This window comes from Spea bombifrons, chromosome 3 (assembly GCF_027358695.1).
Source record: "Spea bombifrons isolate aSpeBom1 chromosome 3, aSpeBom1.2.pri, whole genome shotgun sequence".
Classification (NCBI taxonomy): Eukaryota; Metazoa; Chordata; class Amphibia; order Anura; family Pelobatidae; genus Spea; species Spea bombifrons.
In genome coordinates, this window is record NC_071089.1 from 80,382,233 (window position 1) to 80,395,285 (window position 13,053).

General features: G+C 37.5%; 1 protein-coding gene across 2 annotated transcripts in view; it reads left to right on the forward strand.

The window, feature by feature from the left end:
• Positions 1 to 13,053, forward strand: part of CLCN2 (chloride voltage-gated channel 2) — a 46,349-nt gene that overhangs the window by 15,244 nt on the left and 18,052 nt on the right. For both annotated transcript variants that reach the window (XM_053459637.1, XM_053459638.1), the window contains exons 2-10: positions 4,798 to 4,954; positions 7,195 to 7,326; positions 8,547 to 8,675; positions 9,226 to 9,359; positions 9,696 to 9,773; positions 10,217 to 10,295; positions 10,455 to 10,580; positions 10,934 to 11,018; positions 12,145 to 12,246. In XM_053459637.1, the coding sequence (XP_053315612.1) occupies positions 4,798 to 4,954; positions 7,195 to 7,326; positions 8,547 to 8,675; positions 9,226 to 9,359; positions 9,696 to 9,773; positions 10,217 to 10,295; positions 10,455 to 10,580; positions 10,934 to 11,018; positions 12,145 to 12,246 (1,022 nt within the window). The remainder of the gene's footprint in view (positions 1 to 4,797; positions 4,955 to 7,194; positions 7,327 to 8,546; positions 8,676 to 9,225; positions 9,360 to 9,695; positions 9,774 to 10,216; positions 10,296 to 10,454; positions 10,581 to 10,933; positions 11,019 to 12,144; positions 12,247 to 13,053) is intronic.

The following is a 13,053-nucleotide window of genomic DNA, read 5'->3' on the forward strand; positions in this document are numbered from 1 at the left end:
TGTGTTCTAATGAGTAATCGTTCACATTGTTTGAATCCTTATGAGTTGGAGTTGTGTGGGAGACGCCAGCATTTCCATAGTCTTATTTGCATGTCGATATTTTCATAGTCCTATTTCGGATCTCTGAGGATTAAGGCCAGATAAGGGAGCAGCAGTAACACTTTCTTTAATATATAGTAACAGATGCAATACATTTGTAATCCTGGTATATTGTAATTGAATAAAAACGATAAAAATGTTTGTACCGTGTTAGACGTTGGAAAAACAGGAGAAAAGTATAGTTAAAATCAGGGCTTGACAAATTTGTTTTAAATCTAGGAGCCAGCTAAAAAAGTTAGGAGCCAGGACTTTTTTTTGCCCTACACTCACATTTTGCCCCAGCACTTTGCCCTGCACTCACACTTTGCCCCAACACTTTGCCCTGCACCCACACTAAAAAGCACGAGTGCATACTTTTAATTACCATTAATTAATCCCATGAATTAACTCTGTCCCCAGTTTCCCATAGGCATCGTTGTCACTAAATAGCTTCCCATAGTCCCATGTTTCGTGACAAAGAGGCCTATGGGAAACTGGGGACAGAATTTGCCTTTGCCCCCAGTTTCCCATAGGCATCTTTGTCGCTAAACATGAGACTATGGGAAGCTATTTAGTGACAAAGATGCCTATAGGAAATTGGGGACAGAGTTTGCCTTTGCCCCCAGTCTCCCATAGCCATCTTTTGTCCCATCCTCCCACTGCCAAGCATGCCCCCAGTTACTTCAACTTACCTGACCGAAGACCCCGATGTGCACTCTGTTGGATTCCTGCTGAATTCCCGCTGCCGGCAGCTCCACCCACCCTCCTCACTGAACGGGGCTGACACCGCCCACAAAGGTCATTGAGCGGCGCCGGCTGACTCGCTTCTATTTCAAATCGACAGAGGTGGCATTTTAAGAAGCCGCCCCCGTTGATCCGAGATAGAATTGAGTCAGCTGGCCAGCGCGACTCAGTGACCTTTGTGAGCGGTGACAGCCCCGTTCAGTGAGGAGGGTGGGTGGAGCCGCCAGCAGTGGCGGGGTTGTCTGCATCGCACAGACGTCCGCTGCTGCCGGAATGGAGGATCCAAGTCCCCTGCAGCACCGCGGGGGATCTGGACCCAATTATAGGTTTGTCTCACACACCTAGGACCTGGGATTTGTCGAGCCCTGCTTAAAATGATACAATTTATTGGCTAACAGAGTTTAATTGCAAGCTTTCAAGACCAACTTTTTAGGTCCCTTCCTCAGGCATCAATGAAGCTAAAACAGAATTTTCTAAATACAAAAGCACAGTTCACAGATTAACAAAACGTTAAAGTAAGCATAAAGGTATTGGGGAATTTGCTCAGCAGTAAATTAGCCGGACTAACAGAGATCTAATAGATGGATACAGTTCAGATGCTCTGACTGAACTGTATCTATTAGATCTCTGTTATTGAAATACCCTTCAAATACTGTAAAATCTTGGGTACAATTCCCACAATTTTTCCTTATTTCAGGAAATGCAGTCATGTGAAAAAAGTACACCCTCTTTTAATTCTTTATCTCCTTACATATAAAATCAATCATCTGTTTCTTAGCAGGTCTAAAAATTAGGTAAATACAACATCAGATGAACAACAACACATGACATATTAAACATTGTAGAAAAAGGCTCCAGGCACTCATGGGTTCCATCAGGCAGATTTATTGGAAGAGATGAACAACAACGTTTCGACCTCACGATGAGGTCTTTATCAAGTTAACCACACAAGTAAAAAGTAAAAGTTTAAATAGCACATATCAATAAATGGATAGCCAATCAAAAGACCGATCTAATCTAACACCATGTGTAATATAATTGATAATCATGTATTAACATAAGTAAATATTCAAAAGTATACATCGCATAATAAATAAATGCTACTTGCAGATGTTAAAAGAAACCAGTGACAAATAAAGAAGTATATTAAGGTCCATATGTATTAAATAACCAAAGGGAATACATTAAGAAGATACCCATAAAATATGTGCAATCAGTGTCTGTAATAGACACTTATAGAGATTTAACTAATGCAGTTAATGCATTTAACTAGTGCATTCTGGTGACATATTAAACATTGTAATGATTTATTCAACAAAAATAAAGCCAAAATGGAGAAGCCATGTGTGAAAAAACTAAGTACATCCTGCTTCCATAGGAATTCATTTGCTAAATAACAGAAGGTGCTGCTAATCAAATTCCCTTGATTATTTGATCAGCAGCAATGGTAACCACCTCTATAAAAGTTGAGATTTTAACAGTTTGCTGGTCAGGAGCATTCAGGTGTGTGTTAACCCAATGCCAAGGAGCAAAGACATCAGCAATGACCTTAGAGCAATTGTTGCTGCCCATCAGTTTGGAAAGGGTTATAAGGCCATTTCCAAACAATTTAAAGCCCATCATTCTACAGTGAGAAAGATCATTCAAAAGTGGAAAACATTCAAGACAGTTGCCAATCTTCCCAGGAGTGGACTTCCCAAGGTCAGACTGTGCAAAGCTCAAGAGTTACATTTCACACTCTACAGGCCTCAGTTACCATGTTAAAGTTTATGACCATACAATTAGAAGATAACTAATCAAGTATGGCTTGTTTGGAAGAGTTGCCAGGAGACATATTATTCTCTCTAAAAAGAACATGGCAACACAGCTCGGTATTGGCTGTTTATATACATATACATGGTCATGTTGTGTTGTACAATGTTTTCCTATGACTTACTACATATTATCGTATTGCATGTTTGTGTATTTTATTCAAGATTTCTTGGCTAGGACATCACCTAGCCTGTTAGTGTTACTGATGGTTGTGAAACTTCAAAATAAATGGGGAACATTGAGCATTGAGAGACTGTTATACCATACATACTATAATACCCATCATGCTAGTTAAATACTAGACAGATTATTATTGTTTTAAATAGCATCAGCAGTTTACACGGCACTTCTTACAGTAAACATATTCAAGGAGAATGAGAAGACTAGAATTTACAAACTAAGGCAAACTGAATGAGGTATAAATGTATTTAGAAAGGTGGGAGAGAGTGTCGTCGATGGATGTGGGAGTTGTATTAGTGAAAGTTAGTGTTAGCCCCTTTCTGATTTCTTCTGTTTTGCATATTTGTCACACTTAAATATTTCAGATCATCAAACTAATTTTAATATTAGACAAAGACAACCTGAGTAAACACATTTAAAAAAAAAAACAAAAAAACGATGATTTCATAAATAGAAGGAAAATAGCTGGCTCTATGTTAAAACGTAATTGCCCCTTTAGTTACTAAATGCACAAATGAACTATATTTAATTTAATTTCTTTAATTACTGCCATTTAGTGTGGTAGTAATGTGATGGTCTGGGGCAGCTCTGGTGCTTCAGGACCTGGGCGACCTTCCACAATGGAATGAAACCATTAATTCTGCTCTCTATGAGAAAATCCTGAAGGAGAATGTCCAGCCATCAGTTTGTGACCTTAAGCTCAAGCACAGTTGGGTTATGCAGCAGGAGATATATATACAAAGCACACAAGCAAGTCCACCTGGGAATGACTGGAAAAGAAAAAAATCAGGTTTTGGAGTGACCTAGTCAAAGTCTTTACTTGAATCCGATTGAGCACACTGTGGCAAGACCTTAAAAAGACAGTCAATGTTTGAAAACCCTCCAATGTGGCCAAAGAAGAGTGGCCAAAATTCCTCCACAGCGATCTAAAAGACTCATTGCCGGTTATCATAAGCTGGCAATGACATAACAAATTATTAGGTTTAGGGGGGCAATTACTTTTTCGTATGGATGATATAGGTTGCAATAGTCAAGGCAAGAGGTAATAAGGGAATGAACCAGGGTTTTGTGACTTAAGAATAAACTGAAATAATTCTTACTAATATCACTGCAAACGGTTGGGACTATTGGTTACAGACTGTGACAATCACAATGTGGTAGGTGGACACAAGCTGTGAGTTACAAAGCTTGTGCTTCCTTAGGAGGTGTTTGTTTAAGACTTGCATGCGGTTTGAGCAGAAAACAGGGGTTTGGCTATCTTGAAAAACTCCTGTCACGACTTTAATAACCGCGATAAATAAAAGTACTGTTGAATTGGTTTATTTGGAAGATGGACACATGCTGTGCATGTTTTTAGAATGAGTTAAGAAGATTGTCTTTGCTACCACTGGAGGGAGATCTTGCACTATGCAGGCTAACAGCGGCTGTGATGGATGTGTTGAGATTATGGCCTTAAATTGATGGTACAGTTGGGTGAATTTTTGTTTTAGCAGTGATTCAAGGTCATGAAATAAAAAAAAATACATTTATCCACTGCATATTTATAAAATATGTATAACATTTTAAATATATATATATATATATATATATATATATATATATATATATATATAATAAAAGCTTTTGTTTGTTATACCCCTTGACTGGCAATGATGGGGCAGTCCTGGCACTTTTATTCTCACTTAGAGTTCCAAAAAGGGATTTAATTGTCCATTATGCAATCATTGATGAGAAAATCAGTGTAGTGAATTGATTCATAAGAGTGGGGTTTTGATGATACTTTATGGTTTATTTTCGGTTTATTGTCATAGCCTTTCAATGGGCAGTCCATGGGACCAGCTTTAAAGATCTCTGTGAAAATGCCCAGTCCAGACTGTCTTTTCCCAGGTATAATACCACATATTCTGTAGATTATGCCTTGATTGCAGTCATAGTAAAATAACAATATCTGAATTTTGCAATTCTTTATGTATTGTCTTTCAGATGTATGGTCGATACACTCAGGACCTTGGAGTATACGCCAAAGAGGAGGCTGCCCGGATCCGTCTAGAAAAGGACCTGCGCAAACCAAGCCTAGAGGACAAACCGCGAGGGGCAGAGCTGAGAGAATATGATGAAAGTCGATGTGCCAAATGCAGAAGTACGTATGAGCGTCCTCGCAAGTGTGTGTGTGTGTAAAGTTCAGCATGGTTGGTGTGAAAACTAGATATATTTTCTGATTTGCCTTGAAAATATCCCTACTCCCATAATCATCCTCATTGAATTCCTATACCTTAAATATAGGGATCAAGCCCCCACATACTTTTAGGTTAAAGATAGTATGTGGGGGCTTGATCCCTATATTTAAGGTATAGGAATTCAATGAGGATGATTATGGGAGTAGGGATATTTTCAAGGCAAATCAGAAAATATATCTGTATAAGCATGGCTTCCTTTAGTTTTTTTTTTTTTTTAAAGTTGCCTATTAAAAGGTTAGACAGTGTTTCCACTCACGCCTTGTTTTTTGGGTCTTTCCATCCTTCCCAACGGGTGAAGTTTTATTCTGTGCAATACCACAACAAGATACATATATATATAGAGAGAGAGAGAGAGTTTAATGTAGTAGGTTAGTAAATGTTATGTATTACATTGGTATTTTTGCCGCTCTCATAGTAATTTTCTTTTTATAAGACGTAAATAATTTTACTTAGTAAACATGAAGTATTGAGTAAGGTATCTTATTTTAGCTGGAAGTATTTGAATGCAGTATGTAGGCGCTACCTAAGCACATAGACTGAGATACATCTGTAATTTTTTATACACTTGCATGCATGGCTGCTTATGGCTGTTTCTTGTACATCTAATTTGTTTGCAGATTCCATATTCTGTAAATTCCACTTTTTAAGTGCATTGGTTCTTGCATTAACCACTTTCTCCATTCCCTTGTATTATTTCTTGCACTCTCCATTTTTTGTTTGTAATCTCAATTTGAATTACCTGTCTGTTGCACCCTTATAGAGGATTATGTGTAAAGGTGTTGCCAGTATGCATAGGTGCAATGCCTAAAGCTGTGATCGCAGGATATTGGTGTGTATAAACCACTGGCCTTTCTAACTGAAGATGCAATACTGCGACTATGGCCAAATATCATACTGCCACTTAGGTGGTGATGATTAATTTAATATGATGCAAAAATATTTATATATAATACACCCAGAATTGTATAATATAATTTTGTGTCTTGTGAATTAGACCTAATTTTGGAATGTCTATAAAAAATAATTCACAAAATACCATTTTTTTTTCTTGATTGTGACACCTTTGTACATAACAGAATACACAGCCACGCATGTCTGTATCTTGTATTGAGAACTAAACCTCCATAATATTATATGCTACCATAATCTTCCCTAGAATTGACACTTAACTTTTACTGGAAGTGGAGTAAAAAGTCAGAGAAATGCCCTTAGTAAAAATAGTACCCTGATACGGAACAAAGTGGAATGAAGGGGTTCATTTGTAACTAATATTCAGTATCATTCTACATTTTTTGTAATTTAAAATATTGCATATACTGAATCAAACTCAACTTTGCATCTTATTTCACTAATGGTGTTTTTCTTACTTTTTGTTTTTAATTCTAGCTCCGTTTAAGGTTGAGTTTTAATTTTAGTGAAGATTTTGCTTTTCCTTTTGGTAGTTTGTAACGCCTTTGGACATAGCCCCATTCTCTTAACGCCTTTGGACATAACCCTATTCTCTTAACGCCTTTGGACATCCTCTAACAGGGAAAACTTATTCTGTCTGATGCCTAAATGTTCTTAGGTCCTTATTTTGTGTTCCATATGTCCAAGCTTTTCGTGTAAACTTCCTTGGTGCCCTTTTAGCTTCTTGCTTTGTGACCATTGTAGGTTTGCTTTGCACACTTCCGTTAGTTTTTGTTCCTGGTGCGCAGTTGTGCACGTTTAGTGATTATTTTCTCAGTCTCCTGTGTGCACTTTCAGTGGCTCCTGCTTTATCAATCTACTAAGAAAGAGGTGAGAAACTTGTTCATGCATTCTCTGTATGTGTTAAGCGCTTTGATTGGCTTTTGCGATCTGCCATGAGCTGGTACCTTGCATAAGTGTTTTCGTTTCCATGTCTTATTGGGTATACTTCTGAGCTGGCTATGCCTACCCCCTTTTCCATGTGTACCCAGTTACTCATACTTTCTTAATGATCCACATGCACAACAACTTGGGCTTTCTTAGTGTATTGCTTGCCCTTATAGTCCCATGTTTTGCATCTTCATTCATTGATTTGCACAATGTGGCTCTTGATATTCCTCCCTGCTATATGCACTCAATGGTTCTTGCTTTTTAAGTCTGCTACATGCACTCTCAGCAGCTCTTGCTTTTTCAGTCTGCTGTGTGCACTCTCAGCGGCTTCTGCTGTCTCGTGTTGGGGAGGACTGGATATTCCTCATTCTCCTGGGCTTGCTGATGGCACTAGTGAGCTGGGCCATGGACTTCACAATCGCTGTTTGCCTCCAAGGTGAGAATCAATGGTTATGTGCCAAAATACTCATGATGCTGTATTAATAACTGCATTTGGTATATTTCGGTTCCTTTATTAAGTTCCAGGGTTATTCCAACCCTGGAATTTTAACAATTTCATGCAACTAACTAAATAACTGAAATATATCAGAATTGTGGTGATCAAAGCAGACTTGTGGTCGGCAGCAAGAATGTCCTACACAACTATCTGGAAGGTTGATGCTTGCCAGAATGTATTTGTCTTAATCAATGCAACCAAAATAGTTAAATGATAAATGACCATGCATGATAAAGATTTAACCCAGAAAGTTAAAAAATAAATAAAAAGGAGATGAAGGTTAGGGTATATCAAAACTGTTTACTACCTAGAACCAGCCTCAAGATAAAATGACAAACTTAATTTTAATTCATCACTATCATAATATCCAATCGGAAAACATGGGGGTATCCAGAGAAATATAGCCAAAAGATAAAATTGGTTGTACTCCTTATCATAAATCGAATAAAACTTTTTTAATAAAACTGTTAAAAAAAAAAAACTACACAAAATATATTATAATCCCCATAATGAATCCTAAATACTCTATAATTTTTTTTCTTGTAAGTCATTAGATGAAAGCGGTAATGATTTAGTTAGATATCTATTTACTTTATACTAATATGCTTTTATCTTTTATTTTGCCGGCATCAATTCATTGTAGTAATTATAATATATCTTGTGGGTTTTTTTTTTTGTGCTGTAATTTATTAAAAGCCAAGTTTTATTTGATTTATTAGAGGATGTCCAATCGATTTCATCTTCTGAACATATGAAAATTGTTCTACAATATTTAATCTGTCATTTAGTGTAACTCATACACTACAAAATGCTTGTTTGTACGGTACATTATATGACAACTCTCACTTGCCCTGTGCAAGCACTAAATATGCTATGCAGACACGCTGTATATTCCTTATTAGACGCTTTCTTAAACCTATATTTAGCCACTTAGATTTGGTCCTCAGCAAACCTCTGTCTGAGGGATAAGAATGGATGGCAGGTAGGATGACCGCTTGTACAACTCATAATTGATTATACATACTGCAGGACAGCACTTTACACGCTCTGGAATTTAGAGACGATCCACGTATGTTGCTATAATGATGTTTTTTTACTCTTCATTCTGCTCTCTGTTAGTAATCTTGTGTTCTGACCATTGTCTTTTTCTTCCCTCTCAGCTCACAAGTGGATGTATGGTGGCTTGGAAAATAATGTTTTCTTGCAGTACTTGGCCTGGATCACATATCCTGTCGTGTTGATAACATTCTCTGCCGGGTTTACACAGATACTTGCTCCGCAGGCTGTAGGCAAGTGTGTTGTCTATGTATAGCATCATTCTATTGGACATTCATTTAAAAAGTGAGGTGGAAAAAAACCATAACCAGTCATTATAAGTTCAGTTCTTTACAATGCGACATTGGTTTTTATGTGTAAAGGTAACTCTATTGCTTATATTGTCTAATTACCATAGTACCCAGTACAAGTTTTACTATATTTTCCACAACATATACTTTACATCCGGATTGCTCACTTTACAAAATCACAAAAGACGGTTTAAAAAAATATATCTTATACATTGGTTATTGTAACTGATACCTCCTCTGACTCTGATATGAAAATCTTATCTGCAACCTGGAAACTCCTTGCATGTTCCCCATCTGCTATAATCAAACATAGCACCATCTTCAGGAAAGGGCTGATTGTGGGAAAACCAAATATTTTTTTTTAGTGGCGTTTAACTGTAAGAATGAACCGTACCATAGGCAGAACCAGATCATGCCTTCTCAGTTCCTCATGGTCTGTACTTGTTCTGTTGGCTTGTCTTGACCCATTTATGATTTCACTGCTCTTTCCCAGGTTCTGGTATTCCAGAAATGAAGACTATCCTTCGTGGGGTGGTGCTGAAAGAATACCTCACTATAAAAACATTCATTGCCAAAGTGATCGGGCTGACCTGTGCCCTTGGCAGTGGGATGCCACTGGGCAAGGAGGTAAGTTCTATTGGTACATATAATCACTAAACGCTAAGTAAAATGCATTTTGGACTAATTCATTTTATTGCGTATATATCTTGCATACTTGTGAATTGAACAGCAGCCAAATACGTGTATGCCAGTTAAACGCTCTTTAAAAATCGCATTTAATTATTTTCATTTTTGTTTTGAAAAATGTGGTTTACAGTGGCCCTTTATACTTTTTATGGCCACAAAATATCTAAATTTGCATCTATTTCATGAAGCCAATTAAACCACATTCACCAATGATCTAAACCCTTTATTTGATAGAATAACTTGAATGAAACTGATGGTCTTACCTCATTTCCACAGGGCCCATTTGTTCACATTGCCAGTTTGTGTGCTTCCTTGCTTAGCAAGTTCATGTCTCTGTTTGGAGGAATATATGAGGTGAGTTCTAACTGTGTGTATCTCTGTAAAGAGCGGACTCCTGTTGAATGGGATATTGCACCTCTTACAGATGTAGAACTAAGTTAGTGAGAACCATCCTTTCGAGTGAAGGGCTATGGATATGTTCTGTTAAGGGTCTTTGTTGATGATGAAGGTCCTCAAAATGTTGTGTTCTAACTCCCCCCCCCACACCCGAAGTAAAGTAAAACATCCTTACTTACATCTAAGCATCTAGCCTTCTAGTTTTAGATTTCAACCTCTTCTGCTCCTTCTTTGAATTAAACTTCCCTCCTGGGCTTTGTTAAATCCCTTTGTGTATATAAATGTTTCTCACATCATCTTCTCTCCTTCATTGAGATATTGAGGTCTTACACCCCAGTGTAGGTCCAACACTATGAGGTAATACTATATATTTACTTGTATATAACTTGCTGTCATCTCAGAATGAATCGCGTAACATTGAGATGTTGGCTGCAGCCTGCGCTGTAGGAGTTGGATGCTGCTTTGCTGCTCCCATCGGAGGTGAGGTTCTTCTGAGCGTGGTCTTGAGGGAGGTGTATATGTGAATGATCTAAAAAGTCAAGTCTGTGTTTAAAATTAGTTTCTGAACGTATAGAGGAAAGGGTGTTGGCTGGAAACAATGTTTGTAGTAATGCATCACCAATACATCTTTTACTCTAGGTGTCCTGTTCAGCATTGAAGTCACCTCTACGTTTTTTGCTGTAAGAAATTACTGGCGTGGCTTCTTTGCTGCCACATTTAGTGCGTTCATATTTCGAGTTCTCGCCGTGTGGAACAAAGATGAGGGTACACACAGCTCCAGATCATGCTGAACACTGTCAGGTCTTTCTCTGGTTCACTTTCTGCTGTCTTATTATTACTATCTTTTTATTTAATGTTCTGCCTTTGTTATTAAAACTTAAATTCGCAATTGTTGCTGATTTCCCATCGTTATTTTGTTTTCGTAATTTTTTTTTAAATTCTTCCTTTGGGTCATTTATTATTATGCCTTTCCTTTATTTTCTGGGCTTTATTATCTGCACATGATATACTTTCTTTGTCTATATAAGGTTCTTCTCATTTTCTTATTTGTATGATTATTTTAGCACTATTTTGTGTTGCTATTTGGACTAATTCTTTTTCTGTGATTTCCTACTCAGAGACAATCACTGCACTATTTAAAACTCGCTTTCGTCTCGACTTCCCATTCGACCTGCAGGAACTCCCGGCTTTTGCTGTGATTGGGTGAGTACTATAGGGTGATACTTGAAGACTTAATGTTTTAGTCCTAAGTGAAAACTGCAATAAAACACGATGCCACTGAAGTGTACACGGTCATATGATTAAAATAAAAATAGAAAATGTAGCCATCGCTGCATCAGTTGCATATACAGTATAAGATAAGAAAAGAAATATATACATAATCTTGACAACATCACAAGTAGCAGCTGTGCAACATACTCTGTATACACTCTTTTTTTAGTTCTGACACGCACAACACATCATATTTCACTTTTTATTTTGCTTATGTCAGTTTAGAAATATTGCAAGGTCTTCATGTCTTTCTATATTTCTTTTTTTTTCAACTTTTTTCTAGAATTGTCCTTTTTGTATAAAATATTCCTGTGCAATTTGTGTTCTACTCCTACCTCCTGGTTGTCGTATAATTTGGTGTTCTGCTATTCCTGATGATCACACACACATATTTTTCTATTGATCATCTAACATCTCCTTGCCGTCATTTAGTTGCTATCCTTGCTGGCCTTATAGCCACAGATTGCACTACTATATAAACAGATTGAACAGCAGTTTAGGACCCCTATTGATTTAAGGGTCCCTTCCTCCTTAATTGGTATCACTATAATGTATTTGGTTCTTAATGGACCTTTTACAGAACTGTGTTCCTTTTAAGTTATGTGTAGTTATCCCTTTTATCACTTGTACTTGAGATAAGGGCCCTAAGCAAAGATTTCAAGTGGCCTCAAAACATAGAGCTGTCCCTTCTACAGTGACGTTCGCCCTTGCTTGTTTTACATTCATCTTTCCACTGGTATTCTCTACAACTGATCCATCTCTGTCTGTCCCATTTTTCCTACTGATATACTTGTGTCAACTGACACCATTTTTCTAAATTACTTTGAAAACGTAAGGTGAATGAGAAGATTAGCTAGGTCCATTGCCACTGATCTACTGTCAAAATGCCACGTATCTCCTCCCTGACAGTCTGTCCTGCTGCACCAACACTATATCTTTCTCTGCCCGTCTTTCTCTCTCTATTTTGCTAGCTGGCACCTAATTGTTAACCAGTAGTTTTTTATTTCACTGATCTTCTGTTCCATTGGTAATCTGCAAATCGGTTCCAATCCCTCAGGATTGCCAGTGGATTTGGCGGTGCTTTGTTTGTGTATCTCAATCGGAAGATTGTTGAGTTCATGAGGAAACAGAAGACAATCAACAAATTTCTAATGAAAAAGTGAGTTACATGAGGAATAGCTTTGTGTGAAAGTGTATTCAGAGAGTACATTGAGTGATTTAATAATATTTTATTTTGGATAATAGTCGAAGGACCTCACGTAATCTCATCCATTGAAATATATGCACAGGAGAAGAATTAGGATGTATATGGTATGGTTTTAAATTGGGGACAGTGTACAAATAACCCTTGCTTGAAATTGTTAGCCAAAATCTAGTCCGGAATGGCAAAAAAATATGATTGAGATGGAAAAGGCAACTTCATGAAACTGGCGAGGTGGCTGAGATGGTGCTTCTTGAGTCAATAAGTGTAGATGCATTTATGTTTTGGTGGCTATTTATGGGCCTTCCTTCCCCATTGTACTTATAATCCATGATCATCTGCACTGTGTTCATGTTGGATCCCTCTCTACTATCAAATCTTGAACCAAAGCCCAATTACTCAGCCATAACTATCGAACTCCCTACCACCTAGTATTTGTCAAACTCAAAATGTTGGCCTCTTTAAATGCAATACTGAATCTGAAATGAATGACCAGAGCAGATAGTAAAAGATCCTCTTTAAGGATATTATTTATTCTTGTAGCATCGGTGGTTTGCACCAAGCTTTACTGTGTAGGCAGGTTATGACAGACCTAATATGCAAGATAAAGGGAGCCTGCATATGCTGTACATACTGCGGTACAGTGTGCTTGTTTTGTTTGCCATTATATGATGTCCTTGTACCAGTTGTAGTCCGAGGACCACATTAGTAAAAGGGTACATAACAGCTGAAGTCATTCTACGTTGGCAGTTTCTTCCCTTGCTG